The sequence below is a fragment of the Salvelinus alpinus genome, chromosome 11 (genome assembly GCF_045679555.1).
Source record: "Salvelinus alpinus chromosome 11, SLU_Salpinus.1, whole genome shotgun sequence".
NCBI lineage: Eukaryota > Metazoa > Chordata > Actinopteri > Salmoniformes > Salmonidae > Salvelinus > Salvelinus alpinus.
This window is the reverse complement of record NC_092096.1, coordinates 65,203,551-65,224,287: the sequence shown is the minus strand read 5'-3', so window position 1 is coordinate 65,224,287 and position 20,737 is coordinate 65,203,551. Positions and strand designations below refer to the sequence as shown.

The 20,737-nt window shown below is 42.3% G+C and overlaps 1 protein-coding gene across 26 annotated transcripts in view; it reads left to right on the top strand.

Annotated features, from left to right (window-relative positions):
* Positions 1 to 20,737, top strand: part of LOC139534675 (ankyrin-2-like) — a 213,942-nt gene that overhangs the window by 171,582 nt on the left and 21,623 nt on the right. For 17 of the 26 annotated variants that reach the window (XM_071334004.1, XM_071334021.1, XM_071334008.1 and 14 more), the window contains 11 exons: positions 2,892 to 3,217; positions 5,507 to 5,632; positions 5,757 to 5,879; positions 9,377 to 9,409; positions 9,792 to 9,813; positions 12,228 to 17,030; positions 17,812 to 17,889; positions 18,399 to 18,530; positions 19,808 to 19,954; positions 20,121 to 20,355; positions 20,662 to 20,731. In XM_071334004.1, the coding sequence (XP_071190105.1) occupies positions 2,892 to 3,217; positions 5,507 to 5,632; positions 5,757 to 5,879; positions 9,377 to 9,409; positions 9,792 to 9,813; positions 12,228 to 17,030; positions 17,812 to 17,889; positions 18,399 to 18,530; positions 19,808 to 19,954; positions 20,121 to 20,355; positions 20,662 to 20,731 (6,095 nt within the window). The remainder of the gene's footprint in view (positions 1 to 2,891; positions 3,218 to 5,506; positions 5,633 to 5,756; positions 5,880 to 9,376; positions 9,410 to 9,791; positions 9,814 to 12,227; positions 17,031 to 17,811; positions 17,890 to 18,398; positions 18,531 to 19,807; positions 19,955 to 20,120; positions 20,356 to 20,661; positions 20,732 to 20,737) is intronic. The other 9 variants (XM_071334020.1, XM_071334019.1, XM_071334012.1 and 6 more) reach the window with 8 other exon arrangements.

The window sequence follows — 20,737 nt, the reverse complement described above, 5'->3', positions numbered from 1 at the left end:
GCATTGCCTTTAAATTGTTTAAGTTGGGTCAAATGTTTCGGATAGCCTTCCACAAGCTTCCCACAATACGTTGGGTGAATCTTGGCCCCTTCCTCCTGACGGAGCTGATGTAACTGAGTCAGGTTTGTAGGCCTTCTTGCTCGCACACGCTTTTTCAGTTCTGCCCACAAATTTTCTATAGGATTGAGGTCAGGGCTTTGTGATGGCCACTCCAATACCTTGACTTTGTTGTCTTTAAGCATTTTGCCACAACTTTGGAAGTATGCTTGGGGTCATTGTCCATTTGGAAGACCCATTTGCGACCAAGCTTTAACTTCCTGACTGATGTCTTGAGATGTTGCTTCAATATATTGACATAATTGTCCTGCTTTGTGATGCCATCTATTTTGTGAAGTGCACCAACCCACCTGCAGCAAAGCACCCCCCACAACATGATGCTGCCACCCCCGTGCATCACGGTTGGGATGGTGTTCTTCGACTTGCAAGCATCCCCCTTTTTCCTCCAAACATAACGATGGTCATTATGACCAAAAAGTTATATTTTTGTTTCATCAGACCAGAGGACATTTCTCCAAAAAAATACGATCTTTGTCCCCATGTGCAGTTGCAAACCGTAGTCTGGCTTTTTTATGGCGGTTTTTGAGCAGTGGCTTCTTCCTTGCTGAGCGGCCTTTCAGGTTATGTCGATATAAGTCTCATTTTACTGTGGATATAGATATTTTTGTACCTGTTTCCTCCAGCATCTTCATAAGGTCATTTGCTGTTGTTCTGGGATTGATTTGCACTTTTCGCACCAAAGTACGTTAATCTCTAGGAGACAGAACGTGTCTCCTTCCTGAGCGGTATGGTCCCATGGTGTTTATACGTACGTACTATTGTTTGTACAGATGAACGTGGTACCTTCAGGCATTTGGAAATTGCTCCCAAGGATGAACCAGACTTGTGGGGGTCTACAGTTTTTTTGGCTGATTTCTTTTGATTTTCCCATGATGTCAAGCAAAGAGGCACTGAGTTTGAAGGTAGGCCTTGAAATACATCCACAGGTACACCTCCAATTGACTCAAATGATGTCAATTAGCCTATCAGAAGCTTCTAAAGCCATGACATAATTTTCTGGAATTTTCCAAGCTGTTTAAAGGCACAGTCAACTTAGTGTATGTAAACTTCTGACCCACTGGAATTGTGATACTGTGAATTATAAGTGAAATTATCTGTATGTGAACAACTGTTGGAAAAATTACTTGTGTCATGCACAAAGTAGATGTCCTAACCGACTTGCCAAAACTATAGTTTGATAACAAGAAATTTGTGGCTGGTTGAAAAATGAGTTTTAATGACTCCAACCTAAGTGTATGTAAACTTCCGACTTCAACTGTATATATTCAACTGTAACCTCAAAAAAGTGTTAAACAAATTAAAATTATATTTTATATGTGAGACTCTTCAAAGTATCCACCCTTTGTCTTGATCACATCTTTACACACGCTTGGCATTCTCTCAACCAGCTTCACTTGGAATGCTTTTCCAACAGTCTTGAAGGAGTTCCCACATATCCTGAGCACTTGTTGGCGGTTTTTATTTCGGTCTGCGATCCAACTCATCCCAAACCATCTCAATTGGGTTGAAGTCGGATGATTATGAAGGCCAGGTCATCTGATGCTGCACTCCATCACTTTCCTTCTTGGTCAAATACCCCCTTACACAGCATTGTTCCTAGGCCGTCATTGAAAATAAGAATTTGTTCTTAACTGACTTGCCTAGTTAAATAAAGGTAAAATAAAATAAAAAATAAAATTGTCCTGTTGAAAAACAAATGATAGTCCCACTAAGAGCAAACCACATGGGATTGCTTTTTGTTGCAGAATGCTGTGGTAGCCATGCTGGTTAAGTGTGCCTTGAATTCTAAATCAATCACAGACAGTGTCACAAGCAAAGCACCCCCACACCATCACACCTCCTCCTCCATGCTTCACGGTGGGAACCACATATGTGGAGATCATCCGTTCACCTCTTGACATGGTGGTTGGAACCAAAAATCTCAAATTTGGACACATCAGATCAAAGGACAGATTTCCACCGGTCTAATGTCCATTGCTCGTGTTTTTTGGTCCAAGCAAGTCTTTTCTTATTATTGATGTCCTTTAGTAGTGGTTTCTTTGCAGCAATTTGACGCAGTGTCCTCTGAACAGTTTATGCTGAGATGTGTCTGTTACTTGAACTCTGTGAAGCATTTCTTTGTGCTGCAATCTGAGGTGCAGTTAACTCTAATGATCTTATCCTCTACAGCAGAGGTAACTCTGGGTCTTCCTTTCCTGTGGCGGTCCTCATGAGAGACAGTTTCAACATAACGCTTGATAACCTTGATAATCATAACCTTTATGTATTAAAGTAATGATGGACTGTCGTTTCTCTTTGCTTATTTGAGGCGTTCATGCCATAATATGGACTTGGTCTTTTACCAAATAGAGCTATCTTCTGAATACCACCCCTACCGTGTCACAACACAACTGGTTGTCTGAAATGCATTAAGAAGGAAAGAAATTCCACAAATTAACTTTTTAACAAGGCACACCTGTTAATTGAAACGCATTCCAGGTTACTACCTCATGAAGCTGGTTGAGAGAATGCGAAGTGTGCAAAGCTGTCATCAAGGCAAAGGGTGGCTACTTTGAAGAATTTTCAAATATAAAATATATTTTGATTTGTTTAAATTGTTTTGGTTACTACATGATTCCATATGTGTTATTTCATAGTTTTGATGTCTTCACTACTATTCTTCAATGTACACTCACACACACACACACACAAACACGCACAGACTGTTGGCACACACAAACTATAATGTCTGTAGCTAACCTTTTAACATTCTTCAATTGTATTCTTCTTCAAAGGTGGAACGACACCAGCCCAATGGGAGGACATTACAGGAACCACGCCCCTAACGTTCATCAATGACTGTGTCTCCTTCACGACCAACGTGTCGGCCAGGTTCTGGCTGATAGACTGTCGGCAGGCGCAGGAGTCGGTCAGTTTCTCCACTTCAGTCTACAGGGAGACCATCTGTGTCCCCTACATGGCCAAGTTCGTTATCTTCGCAAAGACCCACGACCCCATAGAGGCGCGGCTCCGCTGCTTCTGCATGACGGACGACAAGATGGACAAAACCTTGGAACAGCAGGAGAACTTCACTGAGGTGGCCAGAAGCAGAGACGTAGAGGTAGGTGTTATAGTAGAGTTGTTACAATAGAGGTGTTACAGTAGAGGTATTACAGTAGAGGTGTAACAGTAGAGGAGTTACAATAGAGGAGTTACAGTAGAGGAGTTACAGTAGAGGAGTTACAGTAGAGGTGTTATAATAGAGGTGTTATAATAGAGGTGTTACAATAGAGGTGTTACAGTAGAGGTGTTACAGTAGAGGTGTTATAATAGAGGTGTTATAATAGAGGTGTTACAATAAAGGTGTTATAGTAGAGGTGTTATAATAGAGGGAGGTGTTACAATAGAGGTGTTACAATAGAGGTGTTACAATAGAGGTGTTACAATAGAGGTGTTACACTAGAGATGTTATACTAGAGGTGTTACAATAGAGGTGTTACAATAGAGGTGTTATAATAGAGGTGTTATAATAGAGGTGTTATAATAGAGGTGTTATAATAGAGGTGTAACAGTAGAGGTGTTACAATAGAGGTGTTATAATAGAGGTGTTATAATAGAGGTGTTATAGTAGAGGTGTTATAATAGAGGTGTTATAATAGAGGTGTTATAATAGAGGGAGGTGTTACAATAGAGGTGTTACAATAGAGGTGTTACAGTAGAGGTGTTATACTAGAGATGTTATACTAGAGGTGTTACAATAGAGGTGTTATAATAGAGGTGTTATAATAGAGGTGTTATAATAGAGGTGTTATAATAGAGGTGTAACAGTAGAGGTGTTACAATAGAGATGTTACAGTAGAGGTGTTACAGTAGATGTGTTATAGTAGAGGTGTTATAGTAGAGGTGTTACAGTAGAGTTGTGTAATAGTAGAGGTGTGTTATAATAGAGGGATGTGTTAAAGTAGGTGTTAAAGTAGAGGGAGGTGTTATAATAGAGGTGTGTTACAGTAGAGGTGTTACAGTAGAGGTGTTACAGTAGAGGTGTTACAGTAGAGGTGTTATAGTAGAGGTGTTACAATAGAGGTGTTACAGTAGAGGTGTTACAGTAGAGGTGTTACAGTAGAGGTGTTACAATAGATGTGTTACAGTAGAGGTGTTACAGTAGAGGTGTTACAGTAGAGATGTTATAGTAGAGGTGTTATAGTAGAGGTGTTACAATAGAGTTGTGTAATAGTAGAGATGTTAAAGTAGAGGGAGGTGTTATAATAGAGGTGTGTTACAATAGAGGTGTTATAGTAGAGGTGTTACAGTAGAGGTGTTATAGTAGAGGTGTTACAGTAGAGGTGTTATAATAGAGGTGTTACAGTAGAGGTGTTACAGTAGATGTGTTACAGTAGAGGTGTTATAGTAGAGGTGTTACAGTAGAGGGATGTGTTATAATAGTGGTGTTATAGTAGGTGTTAAAGTAGAGGGAGATGTTATAATAGTGGTGTTATAGTAGAGGTGTTATAGTAGAGGTGTTATAGTAGAGGTGTTATAGTAGAGGTGTTATAGTAGAGGTGTTATAGTAGAGGTGTTATAGTAGAGGTGTTATAGTAGAGGTGTTACAATAGAGGTGTTACAATAGAGGTGTTACAATAGAGGTGTTACAGTAGAGGTGTTACAGTAGAGGTGTTACAGTAGAGGTGTTATAGTAGAGGTGTTATAGTAGAGGTGTTATAGTAGAGGTGTTATAGTAGAGGTGTTACAGTAGAGGTGTTATAGTAGAGGTGTTATAGTAGAGGTGTTACAGTAGAGGTGTTACAGTAGAGGTGTTACAATAGAGGTGTTACAGTAGAGGTGTTATAGTAGAGGTGTTATAGTAGAGGTGTTACAGTAGAGGTGTTACAGTAGAGGTGTTACAATAGAGGTGTTACAATAGAGTTGTTACAATAGAGGTGTTACAATAGAGGTGTTACAATAGAGGTGTTATAATAGAGTTGTGTATTAGTAGAGGTGTTATAGTAGGTGTTAAAGTAGAGGGAGGTGTTATAATAGAGGTGTGTTATAATAGAGCTGTGTTATAGTAGAGGGAGGTGTTACAATAGAGGTGTTATAATAGAGGTGTGTTATAATAGAGCTGTGTTAAAGTAGAGGGAGGTGTTATAATAGAGGTGTGTTACAATAGAGGTGTGTTATAATAGAGCTGTGTTATAGTAGAGGGAGGTGTTACAATAGAGGTGTTACAATAGAGGTGTGTTACAATAGAGGTGTGTTATAATAGAGTTGTGTTATAATATAGTTTTTTTTTTTAGTAGTGAACTATCAGTAAAGTGTGAACTCTTCATAAGTCTTGCTGTTGATGACTAACAGGCAATGATTTGGTATTTTCTATGTTCAGCTAGAATTAATGTCTGATTCCTTTCCTCAGGTCCTAGAGGGTAAACCCATTTATGCAGACTGCTTCGGCAACCTGGTCCCTCTCACCAAGAGTGGCCAGCACCACCTCTTCAGCTTCTTTGCTTTCAAAGAGAACAGGCTGGCACTCTTTATCAAGGTTAACGTTACTTTACCATCTTTCAACACTCAGCCATATAATTGACTTCATTACAAACTAGGAATATATCGTATACTGTCGATTGGTTGACTGACTGACGATAATGATGTCGATGATTCCACAGATCCGAGACAACACTCAGGATCCGTGTGGCCGTCTGTCCTTTATGAAAGAACCCAGGTCTTATAGAAGTCTGGCCCACAACGCTATATGCAACCTGAACATCACACTACCATACTACTCAAAGGTGAGAACACCTTAACACTACCTCCACCTGAACACACAGCGTAGGGTACACCTAGGACCTGGAATTGTTCCTGACCATGTGACCTGTACAGGAACAACTCTGAGTGCTGTATAGCACCCCAACGGTTACCATTACATGCCTGAGTGTTCAGAATTCCTTACTTAATGTTAAAGGAAAGATTCACCCATTTTGAATGTTATAATGTTTTTGTGCATCTATCTTTGAGCGATGTTCTATCGATTCTCGGGGTCATTTCATGTTTTCATGTGTATCTGTAGCTATTGCCGTTCAAGCAGGCAGAATTTCGACCAGTATGACGTAGCATTGCGATAAAGTCGCTCTCACTACACTGGAAGTTAAAAGGATTACGACTTTTAGATCGTGAAAACTTCTATCAAACATGTCAGATTTCACTACTGGCCAATGTCATATCTTCTCTCGAATGAGCCATTGATCATATTTTTGTGATATTTCTGCCTCGAGAAATGTGTAATTTAACAGAGTCCCGGTCCACCACATTTCTCCTGTTTGTCTGCCTCTTCAGTCCAGGGTGCATTCCATTTTGCTGCTACCAACATTATTATAACGACAAAATGAAACATTTGCTCTCAAAAAGTATTGTTCCCACATATTAATGTTATTTAACAATGTAAATTATAGGAATTTGTGGTTTTGCTTAGGTTTTTCCTTTAAGTTAAAATGATTGATTGACTTCAAGAATTACTGAGTATTCCAATACCTCACTAGCATCTCCCACAGGTACATTCTACAGGTGTGTTGTTTGCATACTAACATGCAAAATATGCATACGTGACATGCAATGACAGTTCTCATAGCATGTTATCTTCCTTTAAATTGGTGTTATATTGGGGTCATAACCTGTGACCAAATCTGTTATTTTGTCTGTCTGTATGATTAAAATCATTACTACACCTTTTAACACTAGTACCGCTTGGCCTGGAGGGACCCCCTTCAAGCTAACATTCTAACAGTGTAATTAATATTTTTCATATATACCTATAGCAAAAATAATAATTTGGTTGTTTTTATGAAGGCCTTGGTTAACATTAGAATACGACTTGTATTTTATTTTAAATAACACAAATTTCATTGTCATTAGTTTCTGTGTCTGTATGTAAAAACACAAAAACACAAAAAACACAAAAATGTTAGTGTTCAATTTTATTCATGGCGTGCCTTTGTTACAACTATGAAACAGAAAGCATATGCGTTGCAACATGGTACCAGCTTATTTTTATATGAAACAAATTATGAAAACTTCAGTAGCCTAAACATCATTATAAGAGCCAAGTAGCCTTGATAAACAGTGAAACTCGGCACAAAAGCAATAATAGCATTATAATGAATATACTGTATGTCGATATGACAGCAGTCAAAAATAGTCTATTATTGTCAGCTTCTGATTGTGTGCATCTTCACACAATGGCAACAGCTGGATTTCATTTAGCTGTTATCCCTTGTCCTAACAGTTGGATTTCATTTAGTTGTTATCCCTTGTCCTAACAGTTGCATTTCATTTAGCTGTTATCCCTTGTCCTAACAGCTGACACCATTTTTGTAACTTTCATTTGCTTGACACACTCTGACATACCTTTGTTTGGTTGTAGTGCGTAATAGTCTCCAGTTTTCTCCTGATTGTGTCCTTGTCAGGTGTGTGCGTACTGGTAGCGAAGTCTGGTGTGTGCGTACTGGTAGCGAAGTCATGTGCAGGAGAGCAGAGATTTGTGAACAGGCGCACACTTTATTGAGGCAAAATGCGCAAAACAGTCACAAGAATTATGTTTAACAATAAACATCTTCGTGAAATACCACGGGGAAGAAAAAAAACAGTCTGGCGCGTCAACAACAAACACGTACCACAAACAATCTTACACAAAGACATGATGGGGAACAGAGGAATAAATACATGTAGATTGATTAGGGAATGAAAACCAGGTGTGCAGGGAACAAGACAAAACAAATGGAAACATGAAAAATGGAGCGGCGATGGCTAGAAAGCCGGTGATGTCGACCGCCGAACGCCGCCCGAACAAGGAGAGGAGCCGACTTCGGCGGAAGTCGTGACAGTCCTGTTGTTTTGTCATTCTTCTGCACCTTTGTGGAATACAACTGCTGTGCAGGTGCCGTATTTTGTACAAAGGGACGAGGCTCCGGACTCACTTTGTTCATGGTGCCGTCCAGACTGGTTTTCTTTGCAAGCAACTTGTTCGCCAATGACAAGTGAAGTGAAGTGAATAAATTGTCCATGGTGACATTGCTCCCTTTGCTAACATAATGTTCCACAAGCCTCATCAACAACATTCTCAGACACTCGTACCTGCTGCCTTTTTTTCCCAAGAGATTGAAAGCCGTTCAGCATGTACAGTTACGCACGCTCTCACTGTGCAGCCTACTCCAAGTAGGTCAGATTAGACTGATAAGACTGCTTTGATTTGGTGAACTGATATAAGGTACATACCATTTTAGACCTATAATTAGAATGGATAAATGTGACTCACCACCTGGATTCGGTCTTATGTAACACAATTTGAAGTTGTGTTTTTTCCCATGGATAAAAGTAGAGACTCAGAGCTACAAAATGGTGTATCATACACTACAGTTGAGGAACAATGGGAAAGTACTTCTGCTTTGAAAGTTGATCAACTTGTAAACTCACTTGAGAAAATGGCCTTTGAATGTTTTAGTATCTAGTGAAGAGCTCTTCTTTGTCTACACCCATTCAGCATCGTCCCCACCCTCTTAAGTTTTAGCCCCACCCATCTCGTTTCGTTGGTGTACACTTGACGCTCTGGCCAATGACTTGTTTACCTCTGGATAATAGGAATAGGAATTAAAAGCAATTTAATTATGCTTTTTTTGCAGACGTTTACTGACACAGGTCTTATTCAACGGGTGTTGTACACACGTCACGTAATGTTAGCTAACCAGCCAGCTTTGAGGCAATTGTCGGGGGGATTATCAGATGGACACTGCACTTTCAACTGTAGGGATAAGGGGGGGAAACCATTCCATTTAATGACATGCCCTCCTAAAATTGGTTCTAACTCCAGTTTTGTTTATGATATTAAGATTCTAACAACGACAGTGTGTTATATAGACTTATTTAGGAAAGTCAAGGGCGGAGGGGAGCATGAGCAGTCAAAATGACTGCTTCAGCAGTTTTAGTGTTAACTGTGATTTATGAACTAACTACAAGCAACCAGCAGTACTATATGTAAGTACTGGTAGCTGTCCTATAGTGTAGCATGAATCCCTTCTCCTTTAATAATGATATTTTATGTTTACTCTGAACCACCCTGCCAAAAAACAACATTGATTGGCCACCTACCTTCAAAGCTGTCACTATGGTAATTTTGCTTTGCCCACTCTCTTTTCTCTCCCCCTCCTCTATCTGTCTATCTGTCTAACTATCTAACTAGCTAACTAACTACCTATCTATCTATCTTTCTTTCTTTCTGCTTCTTGCACCCCAAAAGGAATCTGATTCCGACCAAGAGGCTGAGGAAGAGGTAACATTGTGCCTCTCTCCCCATTTCTCCCCCGCTAACTAGTGTTAATTTTTAATGATCTTTACATGCTCTTTTCAGGCTAGAAGCTTGTCACTAGACGTCCACTTTGTTTGCCATTTAGCTATTATATTAGGTATTAGAAAGGGCCATGTATTTATATATTTAGTATATGGCTCTCCGTGTTCCATGTTATTACTGATCAATTCTTGTGCTTGTCACTTGTACTAGAGTATCCATCTTTAGATATTAGTAACAGTTCTATGTCCAATTATACTATTTATTTCCTTCGTGTAGCAAATGTGTTCAAAATCTTGCCTAGATTTTTCTTACACAATGATTTAATTATATATTCATAGTGCAATTTCTGTATTCCTCTATACAGATCAGCAGGACGCTCGAGAAATGTAAGTAATATACCATTTTTTGATAACACCTTTAAAACATATTTTCTTTCTCAGCTATACATTTACATTTACATTTAAGTCATTTAGCAGACGCTCTTATCCAGAGCGACTTACAAACTAAAACTTTTATAGACATGCCATTTAACTTTTAACTGTTATAATATGGCTGCATTACTCAAACATTATGACTAGGAAATTGCTTTGATAAGTGCATTATAACCATGCCATAGATTTAGACGTTGCTAATGATGTTATGCTAGTTGACCATTGTAGAGAACAGTACAGAATGGTAACCAGAGCGAATGCATAAACGTTGAGCTTCATATGACCCTTGTTAGCAAAGCTGTAGCACATGCAATACTTTTTTTAAGTTCTACATGTTTTGTCTTTGTCACAAAAACAAAACAACACAAACTTTCACTCCACCGCACCTCAGCCAAGGTTATGCCAACAACTTCATCGGGCATGAACTTCATCCATTTCTCATGTCACACATCGTTGCACCAGTGTCTTCATGCTGACTTCCTCCTCTCTGCCATTTTGAATTTGGGACACATGGAGAGAGAGAGTTCAAACAAACTGTAATTGATAACTTGGTGATGTTTATGTGACAACAGAATAGTACCCCCATAGTAATTCTAGTACCCTAATGGCAAAGCAAACTGTAGTCTAGCTTTCACAGCCCTCCAGATCCCATCCTTCATTCCCTACCCATATATGGATCATATTTTCCCTTTGCATCTAATTGATTCATTGATTGACTAATTGATCATTAATCATGGTCATGTGCCTCAGCATAGCTGGATATCTACATATTTATGCAATATACATAATATAGGAAATATTTCTGTATGCACTTACCTTCAAAACATACATGTACAGCACACACAGGTCTTACATAAACTGATAGACAATGTAATGTACACAGTGTTATTTGTTCAATTCAACTTCATTACATTAAACAGTGTATGCATGACGCATGTGGCAATTTGCATACACATGTCATACATAATATGGAATTGATGCTTTAGCTTCACCTTTTGTAGTCATAGTCATAACTCACCACACTATTGAATGTGAATACCTAAATTAACCATTCTTTGATAAATATAAAATGTAGATTTGCTAGTGTTTGCTAGTTTTATTTAATGAATTAAATGAATCACTTTAAATTTGCTCCACTCACTTTTCACCAGGAGGCTGCATGTCAACTTTCCCCTTTGCTTTGCATGGAAATAACTTGGCTTACATGAGTGTGTATGTGTGTGTTCCTGTGTCTGGGTGTGTGTCAAGTGTGAGAGTTATATTGACTCTTTGGTTTGCTTTAACATTGATCTTTGAATTCCTTTTCACTCTCTATTTGAATCAGTTTTAATCCACTACTCTTATTATGATTTTCAATTTTCTCTTCAGTTATGTTTCAGAAAGTTTGTATAAGTTAGTACAAGTTAGTTTAAGTTAGTTTAAGTTATTATAGGGAATGGATACAGTCCTATAAAAGGACCACATGCCCTTCCCTTCAATCAATTATGCTTTCCTGTTTTAGAACATACATTTCCTTAAAGGCCCAGTGCAGTCAAAAACGTGATTTCCCTGTGTTTTATATATATATTTCCACACTGTGAGTTTGGAATAATATTGTAGAATTGTGGAAATGAGGATCATGCCCTTTTAGTGTAAGATCTGTTTGAAAAGACTGCCTGAAAGTTCCACCTGTTTTGGTGGGATGGAGTTTTGGCCTGCCTAGTGACATCACCAGGCGGTAAATAAGTTAACAGACAAAAAAAAAAAAATCCAAACCTCTCTGCCAATACAGCTAGTTTTCCATTTTCCTTCCTCACTCAGACCACTCGCAGACAGTCCTAGCAACATTCCAGCTATCACTGGCTTTCTTCTCTGAGGAAAAAATTGCGTTTTTAAAATTGTTTTTTAAAACATGTTTTTCTCTTTTTCTCTGTAGACAATCTTGAGATGTCTGTCTACCTATATGTTGTTATCCCTTTGTTTGTTTCCCTGTTTCCTTATCTTTTGTTGATTTGTGGGTGTCTGTTGTTGCTCATCATTTGTTTGATCGAGTACTTATTTTAGATATGTTCGCGCTTTTGTGTTGTGAGCGTGAATGTGCAGAATATGTGTATAAGCAAGTTATTTCCTGCTCATTTCCTTCCCATCTTTATGATTTAGTTGGCTTTTTGCTTTGCTGCAGTATTTGCCGCCAAAGAACCCCAGTTGATCAAAAGCCCCTCCCTTTGATACATTCTGTAGATGTCACTGTGACCCTGCTTTACCCTTTGAATCCTGAAAGTTTGTACTATTCCTGTTCCTGTCCTGACCACATTCTCCAATGTCTGTCTCTTTTTCATTTCAATTTCAATTTTTTTTGCACCTTAATTGTCCTCTTGCCAAAATGGAAGATGACGAAGACACTACGTCGACGACAGTCCAGAAAAGAGATCCGGACCTTCTCTCCGATGTGTCTGAGCTGAAACAAGACCTGATCAAAATGTCAGCCATCCTAACCACGGATTCCACTGACAAATCCAGTTCTCTGGAAGTGAGCGGTCTGGAGAAAGGGGCTGAGGAGGTTCAGGGCGAGCCGTTTGAAATCATGGAGAAGGTCAAAGAGGATTTGGAGAAAGTGGGCAAGATACTCAGGAGTGGAACATTGGAGGGTGAGGTAGCAGAGGGGGCAGCAATAGCAGCCAGAATGAATGAAGAGTGGATCCTCCTCTCAGACTGTGATATAGAGGAGGCCAAAAAGATGTCTGCCTTAGAACCCCAGGAACCTATTCTACATGAAGTCAGAGTCAACAGAGGGATTCCCAGACCTAAAGCCATCAAAGACGTGTCTGGCATGATCACACACCTGACTGGTGAACTCAAAGAATATCTCCTGGATGTACCTGAGGGCTCCAGTGCAGCAGCTCAGGAGGATGTGGTCCAAGAGAAATTCACAGAGGTTGTCCTGCGCAAAGGCATGAAAAGAACCACAACGACAATAATAACAACAGCTACAATCAAAACTCCTGCTGTTGAACTCAAAAAGCCAGCCAGGAGGAAAGGAAAAGACCAGGAACAGGCGGAGGAATATACCTATGGGGATGCTCGCCTAAGTGCACCCACAGACCCTAAACCAGTGTCACCTGTGTCCCCAGTAGTTGAGGAGACCCCCATTGGGTCCATAAAAGACAAAGTCAAAGCCCTTCAGCAGAAAGTGGAGGCAGAGCAGAAGGGTCAAAAGCCAACTAGCACCAAACCCTCAAAGGTTGCTGTGGAGAGCAAAATCCCTCAAAGGACCGAAGAAACGACCCTTAAATTGAAACAGAGCCCCTCAAAACAGGACACCGCTAAACAGGGCCCCCCTAAGTCCCCCAAAACTGAGTCTGAGAAGCTGCAGGAGACTATGTCAGTAAGGGAGCTCATGCGATCCTTCCAAAAGGGGCAGGACCCCTCAAAGAGAAAGTCTGGACTTTTCGAGCTCAAAACCCACACCTCTACAGAGCATGAAACAACAGAATCAGAATTACAGCCGAAACAGTCAAAATCCACTATCAAAGCCACCACAATCCGTTACGAACGGGAAGTATCACTGGACGCCATTCCTGGCGAGCACCACAGAGAGAAAGATGAGCAAATTAGCCCACACAGAAAGCACTCCAAAGACTTTGGTGCTGAAATTAAAGCAGAGCTTGAGGACAATCCAGAGTACCAACAGTTTAAGCAGACCTCTGTAGAGGGTAGTCCTGCTGCCCAGCCAGACCTAACTGAAACCGTAGAGTTTCTGAATATTTCCCTCTATGATAGCTCTGATAGTTTGAAACATGAGGGCGTGGCAGACTCTCCCAGTGCAAGCCTGGGTGATGGTAGTCCTCCTCACCTTAGCTCAGAGGATAGCCTCAAACACGAGGGCTTAGCCACCCCTGGAACAAGCCCTGACAGTCTCTCCCTCTCTCCCAAAAACGCTGACCAGTCCACTAAAAACTCAACAGCTGCTACTATAGCTGTCAAAGGTGACAATAAAACCAAGGACAAGTCTGGAGACTCCGGTGTGGGGACCATTGATGACCAGCCATTAACGGAAATGACCCTCCCTGTCTCTCCCAGTGAGGCTGCAGACGACCGCACCACGAGTGAGTCCATATCTTTTCAGACGGGCGAGTCTAAGCCATCTAAACCGAGAAAGCTTACAAAGAGAGTTTCAGAGACTTTAGAGAGCTTCATTAGTGATGAGGAGAGCGCTGATGACAAGCTAGCATCAGCTTTAGCTACGACCCTTGCTTCTAGTGCCTCTACTCAACGTCAAGGAAGCTTAGAATTGCCATTAAAAGACCCAGATACCCTCAGTCCCTTAGCCGACGAATCTTTGACCATAAGCCACAGAGACTCTCTAGACGAGGATAGTCCCCTCATGGAAGACGACTCCTCCCATAGGACCCCAGACTCCATCGAGCCCAGCCCAACAAAGGAATCCCCCTGTTGTGACTCCTTAGAAAGCAGCCCTGTAGAGCAGAAAACATTCCCTCCCGTTCTAGATCAGCCCAGTGGGTCCTCTAGACACCCAGAGCCCTCCAAAGCCTCAGACTTCCCCCCAGACGCGTTGCGTAGTAGGCTACTCAGGGACCAGGAGGCTAGTGCCAACGATGATGACAGTATCGAGCAGACTTCGTCCCAGATGGAAAGTTCTGGTAAGAGTCCCCTCTCCCCCGACACCCCTAGTTCTGAAGAGGTAAGTTATGAGGTAAACCCCAAAACCCCCGACCACATGTACCTATCTGTGGTGTCCATACCAGCTTTCATCCCCGAATACTCAGAGGAAGAGGATGATGAGGCAGAAGCACAGAGGAAATTCATCCCAGAGGATGAGATGTTTAAAATGTCAGCCAAAAAAAATACATTTGAGGAAGTGGACCAGGACACCAGAGCCAAAAAGAACTCTAGAAAATATATCATTGCCTTAGCGGGTGACGAAGCAGGGGATGATAGCTTCAAAACAGTTGAACTAGAGTCCGCAAATGAGAGTGGGCTCAATAGGGCCAAGGAGACCTCAGAGTTAGCTCTTTCTGTTGAATCCCTTATTAAAGTACAACCTCCCTCTCCTTTTCCAGCAGGTGTGCATGAAGGAATCGACCACACAGAAGCCAAGAGCACAGCTACAATGGTAGCAGTGGAGGGACCTCAATCTGTCTCAGAGCAGCATGTCCCACAATCAGTTCAGTCACGCGAAGACATGGATGACACGGAAGACAGTTTAGCTAAAACGGTTACCGTGTCTTCCAGCTCTGAGGGGGCTGCAAACATAACCGATGAGCAGAAGGAGGAAAGCTTGAGGAAATCAAGGGAAAGCCAGGAGGATGATGGGGGAGGGAAAGAATCAGATGCAGGCAGTCTGCAGACAGCTGCTGTAAAAGCTCCCTGTCAAATAGAGAGTAATATAACTGACGAAGTGAAAGGAGATCACAGGAGACACTCAGGAGCCCCTGAGGTAGAAACGTCCTCCACTGCTGTCATTGGACAAGTGAGGGAAACATTCAAACCTGAGATCTGTATCTACGATGACACAGAGGAAGACGATGAGGAAGAGGAACCTCCCAGAACCGAGTCAAAGGGTGTAACCGCCAGAGCGGAGGCAGACCCTTGGAGTGCCATGCGCGAAGACGATGATGCTTTTGCGGCCCGCGTCAAAGAGGAAGAGCAGAAGATCTTGGGTCTGATTGTAGACCGGCAGTCCCAGGGGGCAACCCCGGACACCACCCCAGGAAGGAGCCCCACAGAGGAAAGCACGCCAACCAGCGAGCCCAATCCATTCCTCTTCCAAGAGGGGAAGCTCTTTGAGATGACTCGGAGCGGAGCTATTGACATGACCAAACGGAGCTATGAGGACGAGGGCTTTGCCTTCTTCCAGATAGGCGAGCAGCCCCTAGAGGAGGCGCTAGCTGAACAGGTCAGAGATGAGCCAGGAGATAGAGGAGTCCAAACAGAAAGTGAAGTCGGACTCAACCTGACCCTGCAAATAAAAGTGGAGGAAGACGAGGAACAGGCGAAAGATGCTTCAGATTCCACACACCGTGCCTCGACAGAGGAAGATCCGAAAGGTAGTGAAGCTGCAGCAGCCACCCCCTCAAAATCAGATGCTTCTAAGTCTAGAATCCCTAAAATGGGTCTTTCTGCCTCAGCTAAGACCACTAAGAAGGACAAAGACCCAGTATCACCAGTGTCTCCTGAAACTTTAGAGGTGAAACCAGACATAATTGTAGAGGAGACCCCCCTAGAGGTAGAAACTAGTTCCCTCAATCCAATGATAACAGATGTTGAGACAGCAGTAACCACTGTCACTCGATCAGTGTACCCAGAACAGGACCAAGAGTCCTCTGACTCCTCTCCAGAGGAGCAGCATTCGGTCATAGAACTCCCCCAAACCACAGAAAAGACCAAAACCCCAACTTCTACTGAAAAAGTTCCAAAGATCCCAACTAAACCCCCAGCCAAGGCTGGCCCCCAAAGTCAGGTTAAAACTGCTTCCTCCTTTACATCCCCTGCATCCCCCTCTTCAGCTAGTCCTAAAAAAGAGTCTCCCGCTTTAGAGTCCAAATCGAGAATACCTGTCAAGGGCAAGGCTAGCCCTGTCAAGTCTGAGCCATCAGTTAAACGTACTGAGTCATCCCAGGACACAAAGCTCAAGGTCCCAGTAAAAAAGGACTTGAGGAGAAAGTCTGAGACAGATACAGGTCCCTCTGCTGTACCCAAAACCAAGACGCCGTCTTCCAAAGCAAAGAGCTTCTGTGAGGCAGACAAGTCATCATCTAAAAAGGACCTGGGTCGTCCCATGAGCGAAGACTACTCCATCAAGCCAAAGTCAGGCTTTGGTTTCCAATCTAGGCTGCCAGTTAGAGGCAAGCTTGGTCAGACATCTCACACTTCCACCCCCGCCAAAGACAAAAGCGAGCCGCGCAAGAAATCTATAGAGTTTGTCGATAAGATTAGCGACGAAGTTGCAAAGCAAGTTGAGAGATTTCCTCAGGACGAGAAAAACAAAGAGCAGAAGGCTGCTGTCTCGGATGACGAGAGCAGCGGCATAGACCCCTCTGTCATAGAGAGGGAGACTTTTCCCGAAATACAGTTCCCTGCTTCCGGAGATGTCTATCCCATTAGACCCCTGTGGGATGACCCTGTTGACACGCAGATGCAACGAATTCCCGACGATACAGTCAGAAGTCAAGGTACCCCCCCTCCTTAAGGGGCTCGTTCTCTCTCTCTCTCTGTTGTGTGTTGCTAGCGTGCTAACCGTAAACGGTGCCGCTTCTCTGTGTCTTGTAGCTAAGGTGATGTGTAACTAAAGACTCTTTGTGGTTGCTTCTGTGGTGTTTGAGCTGTGTCTTGTGTTTGTGGCTGTGTCTCTTTTCTTTTTTCTCTTTTTTATCTCCAGATTGACTTAGGAATCAATTAAATCATTTAAATAATTGAAGGAATGAAGGATCAGTTTTATTTTGATGTCACTGACATAATTTGTCATAGTCAGATTTAGTATCAAATATATTTTATTAACCAAATTAGGCTGTAGGAGTAAAGCTGAATTATATAAAATGAGAGAAGAAACCACAATCATTTTTCCCGAGCTGTTACAATGTTGTTGCTGTTGAACTTCTGCAATTTATTTCAATGCAGTATATTTCCATTTGTGTAAAAAAAAAATGTTTAGAGTCCTGAAAATTGCATGGGGATCACTTTTATGGTATTGCTACACTATGAACCAACATCATAGTGTAATAAGAAGCTATACACCAAATACATGTTCATTTCAGTTACTGTTAATTATCCACACATACCTCCAAATAGTTAACATTATCGCACCACAGAGCACAATAAAGCCAGTGGAGACTTTTTACTCATGTGCTCAGTTGAAGATAGCGTTTTCTTCCTAACGTGAATGTGACTTTTCCTGTCCATCCTTGCGCGGCCTATCCTCTCACGGCTCTCCTGCTGTTGTGGTGGCATTTACAGTAGATTCCCAGGATGAAGCCGAGAGGAAAGAGGAACGGTTGGAAATAACAGCAGACCACCTGGGCTTCAGTTGGACGGGTGAGTGGAACACCAGGCATATCGGTACTCAGTGTCAGAGACGATAATCACTTCCCAGTGCTTTTGAAGAATGTTCAAATTAACATTGCATATTTAACACTGAAAAGTGTCCTGTAAGTGTCTGTGGTTGCTATTCTCAAAAAATATATATTTTATCTGATCTGCCAGATGTTTCCAGTATTGGATTTCCATCAATCCTTTTTAAAATCACATCATAATAATAATAATAATAATAATAATAATAATCTTGCCTATGCCGTTTCGTACCATCACTCATTCATATATCTTTATGTACATATTCTTTATCCCTTTACACTTGTGTGTATAAGGTAGTAGTTGTGGAATTGTTAGGTTAGATTACTTGTTGGTTATTACTGCATTGTCGGAACTAGAAGCACAAGCATTTCGCTACACTCGCATTAACATCTGCTAACCATGTGTATGTGACAAATAAAATTTGATTTGATTTGATTTGATAATATCTGTCTATTTTCGGGTGTGTTTTCCAGAGCTGGCTCGAGAACTGGAGTTCAGTGAGGAGAAGGTCAATCTAATAAGGCTTGAGAATCCCAATTCACTACAGGACCAAAGCCACGCCCTGCTGAAGCTCTGGACTGACAGGGAGGGTAAAAATGTCACAGGTACGTTGATCTATCCGCTCTTTATTGTATTCAGAATATTCAGTGACATATTCGTCAATATTCGTCAGCCGGCCGCGACCGGGAGACCCATGGGGCGGCGCACAATTGGCCCAGCGTCGTCCGAGTTAGGGGAGGGTTTGGCCGGCAGGCATGTTCTTGCCCCATCGCACATTAGCAACTCGTGGCGGGCCGGGCGCAATGCACGCTGACACGGTCGCCAGGTGTTTCCTCCGACACATTGGTGCGACTGGCTTCCGGGTTAAGCGGGCATTGTGTCAAGAAGCATTTCGGCTTGGCTGGATTGTGTTTCGGAGGACACACGGCTCTCGACCTTCACCTCTCCTGAGTCCGTACGGGAGTTGCAGCGATGGGACAAATCAAATCAAATGTATTTATATAGCCCTTCGTACATCAGCTGATATCTCAAAGTGCTGTACAGAAACCCAGCCTAAAACCCCAAACAGCAAGCAATGCAGGTATAGAAGCACGGTGGCTAGGAAAAACTCCCTAGAAATGCCAAAACCTAGGAAGAAACCTAGAGAGGGGTGGCCAGTCCTCTTCTGGCTGTGCCGGGTGGAGATTATAACAGAACATGGCCAAGATGTTCAAATGTTCATAAATGACCAGCATGGTCAAATAATAATAATCACAGTAGTTATCGAGGGTGCAGCAGGTCAGCACCTCAGGAGTAAATGTCAGTTGGCTTTTCATTGCCGATCATCAAGAGTATCTCTACCGCTCCTGCGGTCTCTAGAGAGTTGAAAACAGCAGGTCTGGGACAGGTAGCAGGTCTGGGACAGGTAGCACGTCCGGTGAACAGGTCAGGGTTCCATAGCCGCAGGCAGAACAGTTGAAACTGGAGCAGCAGCAAGGCCAGGTGGACTGGGGACAGCAAGGAGTCATCATGCCAGGTAGTCCTGACGCATGGTCCTAGGGCTCAGGTCCTCCGAGAGAGAGAAAGAAAGAGAGAAGGAGAGAATTAGAGAGAGCATACTTAAATTCACACAGGACACCGGATAAGACAGGAGAAGTACTCCAGATATAACAAACTGACCCTAGCCCCCCGACACATAAACTACTGCAGCATAAATACTGGAGGCTGAGACAGGAGGGGTCAGGAGACACTGACTGTAACTACCAATTGGGGAGAAAAATGGGTAAAAAATGTAATAAAATAATATTCATCATATTTATTATCGATCATTTTCATATTTTTCACAATGACTTTATTTACTGCTATGACCGTTTTGTTATTTTGTCATTATTTCTTTCCACAGAAACATCACTGATCAAAAGACTAACCAAAATCAACAGAATGGACATTGTCCACCTCATCGAAATCAAGATGGTCAAGTCCACCCAGGAGGACACATCACACACCTATGCAGAGATTGAGAGGACCATTGCATTGGATCACAGTGAAGGTACAGTACAGGGAAGGTACAGTACAGTGTATTAACAAGCGGAATGGAAATGTTCTATGTTGACTGTCACGAGACAGTAAACCTCATGTCATCTTGTGAACCACCATTTTTTAACTGTCAGAGAGATCACAGGTTAATAACGATGTTCATATTTATGCCTGTCCAGGTTTCTCTGCCCTCCATGAGGACGTAGACAGTCCCCGGCCAGGCAGGCGTACAGACAGCACCCCCAGTGGGCCAGGGTCCAGGCAGGGGCCCCTCGTGGTGTCAGAGGAGGACCTCTCCTCCAGCATGTCGTCACATCACGAGACTTCAGGGCGGGTGGAGACAGACGAATCAGTAACAGGGCTCCTGAGACACGTCCAGAAGGAGAAGCTGCAGAAAGAGATGGATTCGACACAGTAAGTCAGTCGGACAGTATAACAGGGAAGTACTGAGCAAAAGAGAAATTGGTATGGTTAAGAGGTCTTATATTGTTTTGGAGGGTTTGCTGGTACATACATGTTGTATGGTTGTAGAAACAAACAGTTAATTAACATCTTGATTTGCATTGTTAAAATCTCTCTCTCTGTGATAGAGAGAGAGTCCGACAGAAAGAGGGACAGACAGAAAGAGGGCCCAACAGAAAGAGGGACTGACAGAAAGAGGGACTTGGGAGACTTCAAAGGGGATTAGATGTTTTACCTTGTTATTGTTTTGTTCCTCAGTTCTGTGGGCGGTACATCAGATATTGGACCGGAGAAGGCTGAGTCACTACATATGGGCACTTTCAAACAAGTAAGT